General features: G+C 45.0%; 1 protein-coding gene across 2 annotated transcripts in view; it reads left to right on the top strand.

The window, feature by feature from the left end:
• The window catches only part of DPYSL5 (dihydropyrimidinase like 5), a 75,156-nt gene that overhangs the window by 19,959 nt on the left and 35,643 nt on the right, over nt 1–19,554 (top strand). Inside the window, exons 1-2 of one of the 2 annotated variants that reach the window (XM_039887604.1) lie at nt 2,197–2,201; nt 7,170–7,434. In XM_039887604.1, the coding sequence (XP_039743538.1) occupies nt 7,174–7,434 (261 nt within the window). In that variant the 5' untranslated portion in view covers nt 2,197–2,201; nt 7,170–7,173. Of the gene's footprint in view, nt 1–2,196; nt 2,202–7,169; nt 7,435–19,554 lie in introns of those variants that run through there. The other variant, XM_039887603.1, reaches the window with a different exon arrangement.

Genomic DNA, 19,554 nt, shown 5'->3' with positions numbered 1-19,554 from the left:
TTGGTTTGTTTTTTGTGTGCATATTTGTACATGGTTGTAATAATATTTGACATGTCATTTTTGTATACTGGCATGCAATTCTGTTTTTTAATTTTTAAATGTTTTATGAGATATATACAAAAAAGTACAGTAAATATATAAGTACAGTTTAAAGAATAATGTAAAGCAAACACCCGTGTAACTTCCTTCCAGGTAAAAGACTAGAGTATTTGCAGTTTTCGAGAAGCTTCCCCCACCAGGTGCCCCTCCCCAGACACAGCCCCCGACTTTTCTGATAATCAGTCCCTTGGTTTTCCTTCCTGTTCTACCTCCGTATGCCAGAACACTGGAATTCATTTTTGCCTAACTTGGAATGTTATATGAATGGGATCATTCCATATTTACGACTTTGCCTTGCTTCTTGCCCTCAATTATTGTTTTTGAGAAGTTGTATATGGCTGTAGTTCATACTAATTTTCAGTTTAAAAGAGAAAAAAGTAGTTTTATTTTTCCCGCCTAATTTCATGTCCCAAAGCTAGCCTTTGTCAGGTAGCCCAGGTTTGTGATTCTTTTATAGTTAGGAAAACGCATGCTTTTCCCCTGCTCGTGACTTCCCCACCCCCTACCTGAGAATGTAGGTCTCAGACTGAGAAGAGCCCTCGCCTCCAACTCTTTCCTCGCAGAGGGCGCCTGCCCCCTGCGCCTTTGGCTGGCATCCTAGGAAGCAGCCACTCTATGGGCCACTGCAGGCCCTTGAGCTGCAGCTGCCATCCTTCCAAGGGAGCCGATGAAATTCTTTCTGGGGTCTGGAGACAGCTGGCAGGAGCATGGAAAGCACAGCAGGGCTGAGGAATCTACCAGAGGGAGAGGGACGGGCGGGGACAGTGATGGTGACTCTACTGGTCATGAAAGGCCCGATGTTCTCTGGCGAAAGCCTGAGTCAGGGGTCGAGAATCCAGTGTGTGCACACCCCCTTTGCCCTTCTGCCAGGGCCTGGAGCGGCTGGGCTCACGGAGGAGTATCGAGCTCACATTTACTGCTATTCACTGGTGCTCGGCCTCCCTGAGCCTCAAACGAAAAGCCACCTGGCTGCGGTGAGTGAGTGGGCACCTGAAAGGAGCTCGGTTGCTGCCCACGTGTCACAGACTGTGCGTGCCTGGGCTGTGTCAACACACAGAGAAGCCTATTCGCACACTTGCACGCACCCTCCGCTTTGCCTTCCGACAACTGTCCTGTTTCTCTCATTGCTAATCTTGTTGAACAAGTGGCCTGCAGCCCCGCTTCTTACCACCCTCTCCTGGCTAATCCTTTGGAATTTCGCTTTTGGCCCCTGTGCGCTGATGGTGTTTGCTCACTAAGCCCAGCCACGCTGGGCCAGGCCAGGTCAGATGAAGCCATGGGATTAAAACCTCTTACTTGATCTTAGCCTCTTAAGGACTCACTGCTGCTGGATTTATATATACCTGCCCAGAAGCCAGGCCCACCGCTGGGCTTTACTTGTGGCAGTTCCTTTGTCCTGAAAGTGTTTTTTTACGCTTTCTCAGGAACTAGCCCTTGTTCACTGTGCCACCCTTCATCACCTGGACAGACTTGGGCGTGTTTGTCTTTCTTCCTCTTACTGCCTTGGAGAGGCAACCCTGGGGCTAGACTGTCACCTGGAGTCTTGCCCTCTCCTAACCTACCTGGTCCCGTATTACCTTTTTTACTGTGCGGTGACAAAGGTGGTGGCCGTACTCCAGGCTCAAATGCTTCATGGTCTTGTATAGATGGTCTCCAATTACAAGCACCTTGGGCCAGCCCGCTCTTGCCACCCATAGACGTGATCCTGTCCAACTGTCGGTGAATGGAAATGGCCTGTGGGACATTAGAGGCCTCCTGGCTAGGCAGGTAGGTGCAGAAATAGTTTATGGATTCAGGGTGTGTGTAACATCTGCCACAGCCTCTCTAGCCTCTGCCCTCCTGTGCTACCCCTTGGCTTGACTGGCCCTGCTACCTGTTCAGGGCCCTGGTCTCCAAGTTCCCACTAGTCCTGGGAGACTCCGAGCCCCAGATGAAAGACAGACCTTCCCTAGTTCCTCTCCCCATGGCGAGCTGTCTTCTTCTTCCAGAATCCCTCAAAACATTTGGCACAAAACTCCCAGGTGACCAAAAGCAGGCTCACGATTCCTACCAACCCTCCTGGCTGCTGACAGTGGCCTCGGTTGGAGAGGAATCCAGGAAGAGTTGCATATTTCTGGGCAGGTGATTGGGGATGGCGCAGGTGGTTTTGGACAGGGCTAGTGGAATATCCCAGCGGAATGGTCCAGTGGGCACTTGGGTAATGTTGCAATGCCCGCACTCCCTCATTACGAGCGTAGAATAGGCTCTCCGATTCCTGCTTACAGAGAACTAGGTGTTGAAGACATCAGGGCAGATGAAAACTCATGACTGATGGTCATGGGGCAGGAACAGCCATGATCTTGTCTTTTTTTTTTTTTTTTAACTTGTCACCTGTCTCTAGTCATTAGTTCTACAAATGGACTAGGGAATTAGTTACCTCTGAGGAGGAGGATGTGGGATGGGGCAAATGAGGGGTGAGTACAGAACGGTAATGACAATGGCGAGTTCATAGGTGTCTGTGTCGTTATTCTTTATACTTTACGTGTATGTTGTAAACATCATTAAATCTACTCGAGTTAAAAAAGCCCCTTAAGAATTAATTATGAAGTTATATTGTGCCTTAATATTAGTTAAAATTGTCTGAGCTTTGCTATTAAGAAAGCAGATTAACTTTGTTAAAAATTAAATTTTTAACTCAAACACTTAGCTATTTCCTACTCACCTCAAAGTTCTCTTTTTGGCTTTTGTGTTCTGTTGAACCTTTAATATGTTCTCATGTTTCAATTCAAAGAGACTCCCTTTCCGGAGTTGCCCCAGGGTGCTGCAAGTACACGCACCCACCTTTCTGGCACGGCTCTCCCACTGTTTCTTTCTCTTTCCTATGAACTGATCCGAAGAAAAATAGCTGCATGTTTTCATTTTCTTCTCCCAAACCACTGCCATATGTTATATACTTGGGGCAAGGGAAAAGCCGTGCCATCCAGTGCATTTCCAGTGACCTGAGCTGGCTTCAGCCACCCCTCCAGTTACTACCCCTGGCTGCCGTTAGGGTTGGCTTAATGCCACAGTGCCTTTATGTCACAGGGCAGTTGTGTAGCTCTCATCCTGCATGTTTCTTAATATCACAGCGACCAATTGTCTGTAAAATCACACATTTTTCTGTGGATTCTACCCAAAGAGGACATGTGAGTCTTAAACCAATGCCTGTTAAAAAGAAGAAACATATATCTTAAACCAGTACGCCTCAGGTTAGTTTTAAAGCCTTTATGCAAGAAGTGGCCCCATTGCACTGTTCTGGCCCCCTGTGTCTGCGCTGAACCCCAAAGTCTCCTGGTGTCTTCCAGCTGAGCCGTAGGCAGGAGACAGCTGTGCAGGACAGACTGAGCAGGCTCTCCTTGTCTCGCACCTCCCTGCAGGCACACGGGAACTGTGGAAGGTGATGACAGAAACAGGCAATTCCAAAACATAGTGTCGGGTTGTCATTTCCTTGGCAGGACTAACATCGTGCACCTTCTAGGAGTGTGGGGTGTGTGCACATCATGAACGAGAAGCAGCAGCTGCCATAACCTTGACTCACCACTCAGCAAGATGCCCCCTGTGCCATTCTGCATTGGGAATCGCTCAACAGGAATAAAGGAGGCAGGGGGGTGGGTGGTGTGGGAAATTTCCTGTTATGCAGCAAGACACTTATTGGATAGCGGATAGCAATAACTGTTACTATTTTAAACACGAGGAGGCTTTCTCATGAAAGACTGTACTCCCAGATTATAGTGTTATCCCCTCCACCCCACCAGAAGTCCCCATTTCCCCAGCTTGCATGTCACCTTAGATCTAACCTATCAGTGGTTCAGGAACATAAGGAACCCAAGCAACAGAATCAGGAACTTGGGGGATACAAGCTGTGACTCGGCTTGCTGAATGTAACAACCATCTTGTTGTGGAAGGCATCATTACTTCTCTGAATAAATTGTAAAATTGTTGAGATCCCTATATTTGCAGCATAACACCACCCTGTTAGTCCTGTATCGGTTCCTTTCGATTCAAGGTCACTGTTGGTGAAGTCCAGAGACTGGAGGCAAAGTCAGCGTAGACTTAGTGAGTTTATGTGTCTCTAGAATTCCATCCCTCTGATTTATTTTTTGTAATAACATTTAACTCTCTGGCGTATTTTCCATTTCTGCCTGGGAGGACAGACATGTGGTTTGAAATCTTTCATTTGCATAGACAAAATAGCTAGATGATCAAAGTTTTTGGTTAAACAAATGGGAATGTGTGATATAGTTAAAGCCTTTAAAGGAGGTGACATTTATTTTAGGACCCAGTGTTACTTAATGATGATTATATTGTAATGTTCATTTTTGTCTAACGTGGTATCTTAGTCAGCTTGAGCTGCTATGATAATACCATAGACTGGGTGGATTAAACAACAGAAACTCATTCCTCACAGTTCTGATGCCTGGAAAGTCCAAGATCAAAGTATGGGCCAGTTTGGTTCCTGGTGAGAACTTTTTTGCTTGCTTGCCGAAGCCATCTACTCCTGTGTCCTCATATGGCAGAGAGAGAGAGAGAGATCTCCTGTCTCTTCTTATAAGGGTACTAATCCCACTAATGAGGGCTCCACCCTCAAGCCCTAAATACCTCCTAGAGATCCCCTCTCCAAATACCATCACATTGGGATGAAGCCTTGAACATGTAAATTTGAAGGGGACATAAACATTCAGTCCATTGCATGAAGTTACCCAGTGGTCCAGATATTGGCTCTGTTAGACAGTTATGATGTTTTTGGAATAAAATGAGTGACTCGAAGCATCATAAATTAGTAAAACTGACACTGACCGTCTGTACACCACGACCACTGACTAGCGTGTTCTCCAACTATGCTGCCGAGGGACAGTCAAAGCTGCACGTGCTGTGCTCGAGAGCGTGTATTTCAAAAGTTATACCCAAATCTTTTCCCTTTGGGGGGACTCTTCTGAGAGATCCAAGATGTCTCCACACTCATCCACCCACCTCCCTCTGTTATGTTCGCACATTGGGACACACACAGACAGTAGGCACGCCGTGGAAATAGATGCCAGTAACATCTTTCCTTTGTTTAGTTTAGCAAAGACTAGCAGGGGAAGCTGTAGGAGTAAGGTGCTAATGAGGTTACTGGGGGAGGTGAGAAGCATAATAAATGTCAACCCTCCACATGGAGGGGGCGGGACCAGGAGGGATTAAGCATTTTGTCCATACAGACAATTTAGAAATGTAGAAAGGTCATTGGGGTAACAAGACCGTCACCAAACAGCTAGTCTTGCTCATTCATAGCTCTGAGTCTGGTACATAGTGAGAGACACCCAGTTTAAACCGATACATGCAAGTTAGTTTTAAGGTCTTTAGGCAATAAGTGTCCCCTTTATGCTTTAGTCACTCGGTAATGCAATTATTTGTGTCTCTCTCACCCAGTAAACTGAATTTCCTGAGAGTAAGGCCTGAGCCTTCTTCAGAGTTGTCTGAAGTGCTTGATACTGGAAAGGGGTGAAGTTACAGAATCTTTTAGTGCACACAAGTGTTCATTTTAGAAAGATATTCTTGGGAAGCACCATGGGCCGGGAGTGTGTTCAGCAACCGTGCTCTATTATCCAAACACCAGTCTTGGCCTTGAGTGTCCCAAGCCCTTGGTAACACCAAAGGCTGAAGGCCTGCAGGCAGGTCTGACAACAGCAGCCCCGGCCTGAAGCTGGAAGTCTGCGAGGGTTGGGAGGAAATGACGGCATTGTGCCAAATCAGGTCTACCAGCTGGGCCATTATTTACGTTGAAGTGGCTCCATCAGGCAGCTTAAAATCCAGTGTTGGGTCACTGTCCTTACATATTGGCAGGATGGCTCATAGCTAAGAGTGTAGGCTCTTGTATTAATCTGCTTAGGCAGCCATAATGAAATATTACAGACTGGGTGGCTTAAACAACAGAAATGTGTTTTTCCACAGTTCTGAAGGCTGGAAGTCTGAATCATGGTGTCAGTATGGTCTGTTTCTGGTGAGGACTCTTTTCCTGGCTGGTAGATGGCCGTCTTCTCTCTGTGTCCTCACGTGGCCTTTCTTCTGTGTGTGCACATGGTGCACGGGCGGGGGAGGGGGCGGGGGAGAGAGCTCTCTGGTGTCTCTTCCTATGAGGACACGAATCCTATCTGATCAGGGCCCCACCCTTATGACCTCACTTAACCTTAAAAACTTCCTTAGTGGCCCCATCTCCAAATACAGCCACACCGGAAGATGGGGCTTCAGCACACGAATTTTGGGAGGACACAAACTTTCAGTCCATAAGAGCTCTGAAGGTGACTGGCTTTCAATCCCTACTCTATTGCAAACCGGTTGTGTGACTTTGAAGAACTTCTCTAGCTTTAAAAAAATAAAGATTCTGAAGATCTAATATGGACCAAATAAATCTGAATTTCTGGATGTGGGGCTTGAGCGTAGGTGCTTTTAAAAAGCTCCTCAGATGAGCTTATTAATGTACAACCAGCTGAGGTTGTGGACTTTTTGAGGCAAATACTGGAGGGTGAACTGAAGCAGAATCTATGTGAAGAATGACATAAATTAAACAGCGTGAGGCTTGGAGAATTTGGCTCTCTGAGACACGCTGCAGGAGCCTCTGCTGTCTTCAGGACCGTGAGTTGTAGTAGAGATATTGGTCATACAAGACATCTGGGTTTGGCTTAGCTTCTTATAGCCATAAATCCCTTACTGAGCAGTTTCAGCTTGTCATCTGTAAAATGCCAGTCCTCAGGTTGTTTCTGGAAGAAAATGAGACAGTAGATATCAAAAGGCTTTAGAACCCACACAGCATTTCAAGAAGGTAATCACTGATGTTTCTTTGGGCCGCAGCTTCACCACTGTGTCATGATCCCCAATAAGTCCTGCTGTGAGGTCAGTGACCCCAGCTGGCTGTAAGATCAACACCTCAGGCCGTGGAGAAACTTCCTCCTCATCCCCGCACACTTAACTCTGCCCATAGAGTTTGGACTCTGATGGGAAGGGGTGGGACCTTGGTGACAGTGAAAAGGGATTTTAACCTTGACCTGTGCCACCCCCCTTCTCACCTTCCTTAGGAACATGCTTGCCAATTCAGCCAGCGTACGGATCCTCATCAAGGGAGGCAAAGTGGTGAATGATGACTGCACCCACGAGGCCGATGTCTACATTGAGAATGGCATCATTCAACAGGTGGGCCGTGAGCTCATGATCCCTGGAGGGGCCAAGGTGATCGACGCCACTGGGAAACTGGTGATCCCTGGGGGTATCGACACCAGCACTCACTTCCACCAGACCTTCATGAACGCCACGTGCGTGGACGACTTCTACCACGGGACCAAGGTAACGTTCCTGTATGCTGAAGGCGCCTCTGCTTTGCCTGCTTCTGTTTCTGGGGCTGCTCCTGGCTATATTGAACAACAGGGTGCTCATGTGAACAGGGTGCCTCTACTATACTGCTTAAAGGAGAAGGGTGCTCTCAAGGGGGCCATTGCGCCGACTAAAATTGGAAACTCCAGGCTGGATATCATAGATTTCCATGATTATAGAAAAGGATATATTTAGGCCTATTTTGCTGATCACATCACTTATCTATGTGACTGACTTTATTTTTACATTTTTATGTCATGTAATACAGACCTAGAGGAAGAAGAGAATTAGGGGTGTTTGTTATTATGCATGTATATGGTGGAGGGTGGGGGGTGGGGGTTGATCTGATGGACTCCTTTATGAAAAGCTAAATTAATTCTCCCAAAGACTGTGAAAAATAGGTAAGCTTCTTCAGGATGATTTTTATGGCAGAAATTATGAAACTGACATAGCTAGCTATCTTCTGTTAGCTCTCTGAGCTTGTTCATTATTTTTAAAAACAGCTTGAAAATTACCGGTAGTGCCCCCTCTTTCAGAAGGCGTTATCATGGATAATATTTAATAGTTACTGAGCTGAGCCTCAGCTACTATAGGTTCTTGAATGCAGAATACAAAAATTCGGACCTGTGAAACAAATGAATTAGGAGGAAATTACATTTTGCAAAAGGAGCCACAAGTGGATTTTTTTACGCTTCTCCTGTGCTCCAGAACCTCTGTCATTGCTGTCACCTCTCTGCATTGTAATTATCTGTCACATGCCAGCCTATCCCTGGATACCAGACTGTGGGCTCCTTAAGGGCAAGACCTGACAATATTCTTCTGGTTTCCTAAAGCCTGGCACTGACCTGGAACTGGAGTAGCCACACAGTAAGTGTTTGTTAAATGAATGAATGAGTGATGCTTACCCACATGGGTCTCTACACCAAGCTATGCATCAGAATCACCTATGAAGATTTTTTAAAATGCAGAATTGAATCTGAACCTCAAGGGCCACAAGCCCCTGGCCCTGACAGCAGCCTCTTGTCCTGTCTGATTTACAAAGGACTTGGCCTTTAATGCTTCCTGGGTAAAAAGGATCCCTCAGCTCCTGGCCCCATGGCTGTCATCCTGCGTCCTATTTTGGCCCTGTATCCTAAAATCCCACCTCTGTTCTGCCTGGAGTTCTTAGGGAGCCCCTCTCCCATGCCCAAGTTTCTCCCACTGGGATCCATCTTCCTGGGGACTCAAGTGCTTCTGCTGCTAGACAGCCACTGACAAGGCTCCCCCAAACCCACCCCTGAAGAACCTGGCTGAGGCTGCCGGGACAGACAGGGCCTGGCCTTGGGATCACAGCTCTATGGGCTGGCCTACCTCAGGCAGATGGCCCTTACGGTCTCCCTGAGGATATGCCTTCTTTTCAATTCAAGAGCAGCAGACCTGACCCCTGGATGGCTATGCTGAGGCAAAGATGCTTCCAGGCCTAGTTCTCTGGCATCTGGGGCCACACCTGCTCACTCTAGCCACACCCAGGGAGGAGAGGCGGTGGGTAGACCCTCCCTACCTTCTACTCACAATTTTTCTGGACCCCATTGGTCCAGATAAAGAATTGTCACATCTGAGCACACCCTTGTCACCAGCACCCAAATCAAGAAACCAAACATTACCAACACCAGAAGCCCCTCCTGTGCCCCTTCCCAGTCACTGCTCCTCACCAAGGATTACCACTATTCCTGACTTCTAATACCATCATTTAAAAAAAATAAATAATAGTCGAGCTGAGATATAATTCACACACCGTACAGTTCTTCTATTTGAAGTGCAGAAATCAATGGTTTTTTAGTACATTCACCATAGATTGGTTTTGACTGTTGATGGAAATGAAATCAGGCAGTCTGTACCCTCATGTTGGCTTCCTTTGCTCCGCATTATTTTTGTGACATTCATCTATGTTGTGTCGTCATTCACTTTTATCGCTTTATAGTATTCCATGTGTGATGCACCTCATGGTATTTACCCATTTTGCTACCAGTGGGCATTTCGGTGGTTGCTAGTTTGGGGCTATTACAGACACTATGAGAGCTCTCGTACACGTCTTTTGGCAAACCTATATGCACACATTTCTTTTGGGCATTTCCCTAGGAGTGGCATTGCTAGGTCATAGGGTAACATATGTTCAGCTGTAGGAGATACTGCCAAATCGTTTTTCAAAATTGGTTGTAATCGTGTATACTCCCAGCAGTCACAGAGAAGCCACAGTATTTATCATCAACATCACTGATAACCACCCAGTCCATGCGGGGTCCATTCTGTAGTACGCTCAGGACTTGCACCAAAAAATTATAACTGTCTGGTTGCAGTCCCCACATGGGAGACCTTTAGCCCATGGCCGGATGCCACACTGTCACTACTCTGTTTACCAGCCTCTTGGAGGGCAGGCTGGCCTTCTTTGTCTTATTTTCCACTCTGTCATCTGCCAGGACCTCATTAGCCAGGAGTGACAGCTTTTCCTTTGAGAGCCTTTAGCTCTTTATAGCCGATGAAGACCTTTGCACATATATCTCTGTGCAGGGTGGAGGGCGACTCTCGATCTTTCCCAGGCCTCTAATCCATGGGAGCAGCTGCCTCTGGAAAACACGTAAAAGCCCCTGTGTGATCAAAGGCCCCAGTTCTTCCAGTGCCTGCAGGTTTAGGATACCTCAGGCACCCTCTATCCATGTCAGGCCCTAATTGTGGGGAATTTAAGGGCCCACAGACCCCAAGCCACCCTGGCTGCTGGTGTCACCTAAACAGACCCTTTGCTTATATCCTAACCCTAACTAAGCAAGATCACACCTTGTCCTTGTGCCCCGACTCGTATTGAGCTCTATTTTGTAACACTGCCATGACCCAGTCCTCCCTGGACCCCTCAGGCCTCCCGGCCTCCCAAGAACTGGCTTCCTACCCCAGTACCCGCTCCCTTCCTTCCTGGATTTCCCCTCCACGTTGGTGCTCCTGCCACTGGATCTATTGGCTTCCTCTTTTCTCTGGTTCCCAACAATCTCCTGGGGAGAGAAAACGCTCTCCTGTTGCAGTGCCGCTCCCAGAGACGACATGTGGTTTTAATTATTCACTGGCTCTTGCGCAGAGGCTGTGCACCCTGGCAGATCACCGCTGACCTACTTTGTACCTTCTAAGAAAGATAGCAGTTGATTCGCTTTAAGCATCTGGTTTTATAATGGAATAATAATCCCAAGGAAAAGCTCACCTGAGTGATTACCCTAGGGTGAAAGAGAGATCAAGTTGCATCTTTTTGTTCTTGTCTGGCAGATCCCCAGGGCCTTGAACTCTCTGCATCCTCTAAGCCATTGCGAGCTTGTTGATTTGGCAGCAGCAGCCAGGGCTGGGAAAACAAAACCATTGAGAGCCTGGCTTTTTCGAGAGCATCTGGGTCTCCATTGTACTGAGTCTAAAGGGATTTTTCTAGTACTTCTTTAACAAACGCTTTGCCTGCCTTTGCCTCTATCGGAGGCTGTGGCAGGCTCTGCCTGGCTCCCCTGGCTCTGCATCTCATGCTCACAGCTGGTCACTTGATCCTTATCCCCAAACACCACACCCTCCCAACCTTCAGACCCCGCCCTCCCAGAGGCCCAAAACCTGGGTTTCCAGAGGTACCAGGACCACTTGCTTGTTAATAATGCAGAGCCCACTGAAGAAGAAGGTTATGTCCTATGGGGAGGCAGGGGGATCAGGGGAGGAGGGAGAACCAGTAACACCAACTGGGTTAGTAAAGGTCTAAAATTTCAGTTGGGTCGTGAGGTTTTTTATTATTATTCTACTTGACTTAATTATAAGTTACATTTATTCTTTTGTGTATGTCTAATATTACATAATAAAGAATGTTAATGCAGGCTCTGAGCTCTACCCCACCAGTGGTTCTGCATCATCAGGTGGGAATATCAGAATCAGGCTTTTTAAACTGTAGGCACAGCCCCTTCACTAAGATGATGAAGGAGGCAGGCATGACCAATGGAAAAAAAGCTTCCTAGATGCCTTTTCTGCTTCCTGCTCCTCCAAAAATATATTAATAATGACTGTCTAGGCCAGTGGTTTTCAACCCTTGGCAACAAATTACGTTAAATCTATTTGGGGGATTTTAATTTAAAAGACACCAATGTCCAGGTCCACTCCAAAGCAGTGAAATTAATGTCTCTAAGTCTGCCTCTTTCCCATCAGTATTTTTTAAAGCAGCCCTGATGATTCTAGCACTGACAGATGCATTAAGGAGCTTACTCAGCTGTTTTGAGTGGCACAATGTCCTGGCTGTTACTCCTGCTGCCTGTCTGATTCCCACCTTACAAGGCAGAGCCGACATCTAAATCTCCTTTGAAAGCTTGGTCCTGCCTCGCCCTTGCCAGTTTTATTTACTTGCTTCTTTCCTATTTACATTCTAGGGTCCCATCAGTGGGCTCCCAAAACCTACCCTGTACTTGCTAAGTCTCCCTGGCCCCATGTTCTGCTTTCCTGTCTATAGCCCATAGAAACCATCATCAGTGAGAGAGAAGTTGGCTGTGGTAGTGGTGTCATCAAGTAGTAGTCCTGCTGGGTCTGTCCTTCTTTGAGGGCCCAGAGACTCCCTTTCCCTTTGCAGGACCATCTGGTCACAGAGACAGCTTCCCACTAACTCAGTCAGCACCAGCAGGACTTCTATTCTTATAGTCAACCTACAGGGGAAGCCAAACCCTAACCAGAAGGGTGCTTGGCCAGCATGGGACCGGCTCATTGAATGTTCAGTGGCATTGCTAGGAACGCCTGCCAGATCTCACCCCCAGTGGGGAGTCCTGACCCTCCTTCCTCTCTCCCGCTGCAGAGGACTGGACGCAATCTGGCAGAGTCCTGAGATATGAGGACATCAATGAATAAGCAAGATCACATGAGTCTGGATCCTGATAAGCAGGAAGTGTTATTACATAGCTAAAAGACGAAAAAAGTCATTTTGGCCAGGATTAAACATAAATGGACAGAAAAGGCATCTAGGAAGCTTTTTTTCCATTGGTCATGAATTCCCTTTGGTGCCCTGTCTGCCAGCATCCTTACCAAGGCTTCCATTTATCCATTTATCCATTGGGCAGACTCTGTGTGCTCTTTGCCTTTGAAATTTGCTCTCTCGGAATTAAACATTTAAATGCTTCTCACTTTCTTTCTTCTTTTACCTTGTCTCCAGTATTCTGTCCATTTATGTTTAATCCTGGCCAAAATGACTTTTTTAGTCTTTTAGCTCTGTAATAACACTTCCTGCTTATCAGGATCCAGACTCATGTGATCTTGCTTATTCATTGATGTCCTCAAGTTCACTTATATCTTTATTCTTGTTAAAAAGCTGGAAGGGACCTTAGAAATCTAGTGCCACCCTCCCACTGATAAGAAGATGAATGAGTTGCCCCAAATCCCAGAGGTAGTTGGACCAGAATGCAAGAGTCTCAGTCTGAGGCCCTTTTCACCATGCCGCTCAGGGACTCCTGACACCCCAGAGCTGGATAGTCACCCCTTTCAGACAGCCTGTGACCTCTTAGTGGGCTGCATGCGAATAGTTTCCTTGACACTCTATGGCTCTAAACTTGCCTGGACCAGAGGAAGGCATCACAGAATTGACATGTATCAGGCAGACGGTGGAGTGAGCACTCTTCCTCCCTGAGGCGGTACTTTATAAAACACCACTCATCCCCGGAGGAATAACACTGCTATCAGTGCCTTAGAGCTGGATGGCTTTTACCATTTATAAATGATTATTGTGAGAGTTAATGAGGGGATGCATGAAAACACTTCACACAGTGCCTGGCACAGGGCGTACATGCGATAAATGTTGGTCCCCAGGCTGTGGCTGTGACTGCCTGCTTCCACTCCAGGCTTGGCCTTGGCTTGTCTTCCGGTCTCTTAGATTACTTGATCCACTCACTTCAGCTTTGCAGTAAAATTGGCCTGCTGTCCATCTTGTGCCCATGCTGCCTTTTTTTCTAGACCAGCTGCTGCCACACTGTCTGTGCCCATTCTTGCTGACCCACTGCCCTTCTGGCCTGGCTGTGCTGGTTGGGATCAGCATAGCTGGGCTCCTCTCTGAATCACCCACAGCTGCACTAAAGAATTCCACGAATGCTTTGTGAGGGGACTTTCCCTCCCCAGCCACACAGAGGGCATCCCTTCTCCTCCCTCTTCCAGTGGTACCTAGTACCCTCGTAGGGGTTATATTACTTTTCTACTATTTTGTAACAAATTACCACATTTAGCAATTTAAAACAATACCCATTTATGAGCTCATAGTTCTGTAGGTCCAAAGTCCGGGCACAATGAAACTGGGTTCTTTGCTCAGTGTCTCCCAAAGTAGTCAAAGGGTCAGCTGGGCTCTATTCTCAACTGGAGTTCACGGTCCTCTGGCAAGTTCACATGGTTGGGCAGAATGCAGTTTCTTACAGCTCATGGACTCAAGTCCCCATTCCTTGCTGACTGTCATCTCAGCTCCTAGAGGCTGTCAGCATTCCTCGCCATGTGGCCCCTTCATCTTCAAAGCCAGCAACACAGACTCTTTCATTTTGAATCCCTTTCACACTTCAAATCTCTCTGACTTCAAATCCCTTTCATTAGGAAGAACCTGTCCCTTTAAGAGCTCACCTGATTAGCGCAGGCCCACTGAAATAATCTCCCTTAAAATCAACTGTACCACATAACAGAACCTAATCATGGGTGTGGTATGCCGTCTATTCACAAGGTCCTTCCCACTTCCAACGGGAGGGGATTGTACAGGTGTGGGTCAGTGGGAGTCATCTGCCTACCATAAGGGATCTCATGCAAAGGCATTTTGCCCTGGTACATCTCCACACCACCAATTTTGCTTAAACTACTTCAACCTTTTTAAGACTCCACGTTTGTATTTTTTTTCATCAAAAGTCACCTTGGCCACTCCTTACTTCCCAGTTTCCTGTGCTTTATATTATGACCCTGCTTGAGAGCCTGCAATGGCTCCCCTTTTGCCTTTTGACTAAGACATTGAGTTTGGGTTTCTGAATCTTTGCCCTGGGCAGCTCCCCATCAGACCTGGTGCTCCCATCTAATCCTCATTTCCAGCTGCTCCCCAGCATGTGCCCACCCATCAGGAAGATGGATTTCTCAGCCTTCCCCCTCACGAACATCCATGCTCCCTCCTGCCATCTCACCCTACCCGTCCATAGAACACTTCCACTTCCTTCAAGGCCTGCCTCCCTCCTGTCACACTCTTCCTCCAGCTAATTCAGGTCCAGGATCCCACTTTCTTCTCGTCAACTACAACAATTTGTCATCCTGGGGCTTCCTAATTGTTTTCTGCACAAAGATTATATCTCAGCTAGATTGAAAGACTCTTTGAGAGGCAGAGACCACGATTTATACCTAACTCATGACTCACTGCAGAATTCACAAAGCTCTAAACACATAATAGACATTCAAGAAATTGACGAATGTGAGCGTAGCATGGTAGTTATGAACACAGATCGGAGGAGACCTCCAGAGTCTGAATTTCAGCTCCACGTTTACTAGCTGTGTGATTTGGACAAGTTCATCTCTGCCCTTCAATTTCCTTCACTGGAAAATGGAGATTATAATAGCGTTTTGTATGTGTTAATTAAGTTACTATTGGTAAAGAACTTAAAATAGTTTTGCGTGCTTACTAAGCACAATGTGAATGTGCTTGTTAAATAAATAAATAATAAATAAACAAGCAAATAAACAAATAAATAAATGAACAAACAGATGGGATGGATGGATGGATGGATGGATGGATGGATGGATGGATGGATGGATGGATGGATGGATGGATAGATAGATAGATAGATAGATAGATAGATAGATAGATAGAAAGATAGATAGATAGATAGATAGATAGATAGACCAATCGATCATGCTGATTGAGGACCAACCCCTGGAAAATCCATTTGTACAGTTTTCTCATGAGTATGTGTATTAAACTATTTAGCATCAAATAAGAACTAAAAACATTTGATTCTATTTCAGTTCTTAGGGTTGACTATGTGTGTTTTAGATTCCAAGTGGAATCTAATCGTAATGGTGATGAATTCTAGTTAATTTTCTCTCTTTTTCTTGAAAGCAGAAATAGCCAGTCATAAACTCTGCAGGCCTCAGGAGCCAACTAAAGATGTCCTGTGTCAAATCAGTTATCTTCTTAACAAGACCTTTCTGGCAACTTTCCTTCTATACCTGCGTTAACTGGCAAGCCAAAATGTAGGTAGGCCAGGTTGACCCTTAGAACAAGTGGAAGAGAGGAGAGCTATCGTTTCTTATGGATTTTCACATTTAGTATTGGGAAGAAATCTCCTATGGTGACCAAGCAGCTCCTCAATTCCTACAATAAATGAGTATTTGCAAAGAATTTATCCGCAGAGAGATTATTGCATTTTAAAACCTTTGGTTCAAAAATGGAAATAAACACACCCTCTGCAATTGAGCCCAAGCAACTTGGGAACTTTCATAGTTTGTACAAGTTCTGCTGCTTCTTGTTTACGCTGTCCACCTCTAGGGTTGAAAAAATTAAAAAAGAAGAAAAATACATCATGTACTGTGTGTATACATCAGTGAAGCTTATTGTACATAAATGTTTTTCTTCCTTCTTTTTTTTTTCTTAAAGCCTGCATTTTTTTTTTTAACATTTCAAGGAATACTTGCATATGGCCTTATGGAAAGCTTCAGAAATCTTAATTGGAAGTATCTCTTCTCCCAAACCTTGCTCAGGTTGCCTCTGATCTGAGTTTGCCATATTCCTGTGCTGAATGTAAGGGTCTTAGAATGGTTCACTGACAGGTAGAAATGTGTGTAGATGCTGTCTATTTTCCCCTTGGTGGTTCCTGCCTCACTGTTCCCTCAGGTTATCACTGTAGCCAACCATGTTTTTCTCTCCTTCTGATCCTTTTTTATTTCTTTTTAATTAAAAATTAGCTATAAGGGTCTTTAATTAGTGACTAAATGAAGATAAAACTATAGGCCAACTGTAGTGAGAACTTTCTCACTAACTAATGTTCAATCTCTCATACTACACACACACATTCACACACTTACTCACTTTCACATACTCATACTCACATATTCACATACTCACACTCACTAAAACACACAGTTTTAGAGCTGGACGTATGAATGAATGAATCCAACCCCCAATCCATAAATAACTTTTCTTTTTATATTTGAACTCTCCACAGTATTCTCAATTAATTTAAAAATAAAATTAAACTTGGTATATGTTGGTGGACTATATTCTTGAGAAGAGTATTACAGAATGAAGAAGGTCATGATTAGGTAACCTAGGAAACCACCTTTTAAAAAAATCTATGTTTCTCTTTTTATTCAGCAACTTGATGAAGATATAATTGACATACTGTAAGCTGCTCATTTTTAAAGTATATAGTTTGATAAGTTTTGGTATATGTATACACTGAGAAGCCTTCACCATTAATATAATAAACATATCCATTGCCCCTCCAAAGCTTCTTTGTGTCCCTTCTAACCTGTCCCCACCCCGGGTCTATTTTTGGTTAAACAATAGGAATGTGTGATATAGCTATAAGATTAGCTTGCATTTTCTCATATTTTTATATAAATGGAATAATACAGTATGTATTCCTTTTTTGATCTGATCTCTTTCACTCAGCATTATTAAATTTTTGGCTATTACAGATAAATCTGCTATGAACATTTGTGTACAAGTGTTTGCGTGTACCTACATGCTTACATCTCCTTGGACTAATTACCTAGATGTGGAATGCCTAGGGCATATGGTCAGTGTGTTCAGTAAGACATTGTCAAACTTTTCCAAAGTGCTTGTAACATTTTATATTCTTTCCAGGCTCCACATCTTTGCCATCACTTGTTATGGTCAGTCTTCTTAATTTTAGTCATGCTAACAGAGGTGTGTTGGTATCTCATTATGGTTTTAATTTTCATTTCCCTAATGGCCAATGTTGAATATCTTTACATGTGCCCTCTATATATCTGTGGTGAAGTGTTCATTTCTTTTGCCCATATTTTAATCAAGTTGTTAGTCTTTTTATTGGGTCGTCAGAGTTGTTTATCTATTCTAGTTACAAGTCATTTGTTGGTTACATGTTTTACAAATATTTTCTCCTAGTTTGTGACTTGCATCTTCATTTTCTTAACAGTGCCTTTCGAATAGCAAAAGGTTTTAATTTTGAAATCCAATTTATCGACTTTTTTTCTTTTATAGTTCATTTCTGTGCTGTAATCAAACTTTTGTGAAATCCAAGGTCACTAAGATGTTTTCTTTTGGAAGTTTTATAATCTTAGCTCTTCTAGATCTATGATTCATTTTAAGTTTTTACATATGGTAGATGGTAAGAGTTGAGGCTCAGTTTTTGTTGCATATAGCTCTCCAATTGTTCCAGCACCATTTGTCGAAAAGGTTGTCCCTTTTCCAAAATCGGTTGACCGTGGATGTGTGGGTCTATTTCTGAGCTCTATTCTGTTCTTTTGATCTGTTTGCCTGTCTATAGACCAATACCACCATTGTCTTGAATATTAGAGCTTTGTAGTAAGACTCGAAAGCAGGTAATATAATTCCTCCAACTTTGTTCTTTGTTTTGACTATTCTATGTCCTTGCAAGCAAACTTTTCTAGTGTGGGCCATAAACCAAAAACTTAAGAGAACTGTAAACTAAGTGCATTAACTAAGCACTTGATAAACATTCTCAGCCCTTAGCACAGTCCCTTTCTGTTAGCTAGGAGTGAGGAACTTCTTTTAAGAATTTCTCAAGTTATTTAGAGGGAAAAGAATCTATTATTGTGTGTGTATGTGTGTGTGTGTGTGTGTGTGTGTGTGTGTGTATGTGTAGCGTGTGTGTAGTGTATTATTGTGTGTGTGTTAAAAGGAACTTTATTGGGTGTTCAGGGGTTCCAATGAGGCCATGAGGATGTTGTCCTCCGTGACATTGGGCTACATGTTGATGAAGGTGTTGTTTTCACGTGATCCATATCAATGTACAGTAAATTGTGATGACATCGTGGGGAAGAATTCATTCTGCTCCCTCTTTGCCTTATATTCAGAGTCAGCGGAGAATAGAGGTAGACTGAGGAGTTCTGAGACTAGATTAGGAAAAAACTTTTGGGGACCAAAACTCTAATCACCGAGCCATTGCCACCCTCTCTCCTTCTCTCTGTCAGGTTTCCGTTCTTCTTGGTATCCTTTGTTGCCACCAGACCCCCTAGGCTGTGGCTCTTTTCTGGTTTGGTTCCCTGATTCTCACTCTGCCAGGCTTATGACACTCTAAATCGCACATGTGTTTGGGAGAGCTCTCTGGCTCCAAATTTCTAAGCCCTAGACTTGGTGGCCCATCAAAGTCTCCTGCTGTTTGGAGAATGTAGTGTTTAGTATGTTGAGCCTAATGGGCTCCAGAATCCCATGGATAGGGGTGACTGAGCTGTTCAGCCTGGGCCTCAGAGCCACTTGTCAGAGCACTTCTTTATCCATTATACATTTATTTTGAACTTTAAAGCCTTCCTCGGGCGGACCTTATTATCATTCTTTTCTGGGGATAGGGCGTGAGTCTCAGGGAGGTGAAATAACTTGCCAAGCTGATGAGTGCAGGGAGAGGTCTACCTGCTTCCCAGCCTCGACTCCAGCCCCCATTCCTTGAGTATCCAGGGAGGCCTTAGGGTAGCCTTTTTCAACAGTGTGATGGCATTGTTATCACTTAGCTTTCGGACCAAAATGAGGACTTGCCAACGTTGGAGTAGATGAGGAAAGAAGAGCAAGTGGGGTCACATGTGGTTTATTTCTGGATTGCTGATCAATCCCACCCCCAGCCCCCAGCCCCCAGCCCCCCGCATCTGTGGGCAGCCTGGACTTTTAATAAAGGTGGTCGTGGCCTGCTTGCCTCAAAACTTTCCCACTTTGAGATGAAAAGTGGATTTGCTAAGGAGGAGGGTGACAAAGGGCCCCTCTGTGCGGCTCTATTTTAGAATGGTTCCCCCAGGCCCCTGTGCTTCTCAGAAGTTGGCAGCCACATTCTCTCTGCCACATAACTCCCTTTGAGGATCATCTCCAGTCTCCATGGTAACTGCGTGTGGGGAGACAGCCGGCTCTGT

Source organism: Pteropus medius, unplaced genomic scaffold (assembly GCF_902729225.1).
Source record: "Pteropus medius unplaced genomic scaffold, Ma_sr-lr_union100, whole genome shotgun sequence".
Classification (NCBI taxonomy): Eukaryota; Metazoa; Chordata; class Mammalia; order Chiroptera; family Pteropodidae; genus Pteropus; species Pteropus medius.
This window is presented reverse-complemented; position numbering and strand designations above follow the sequence as displayed.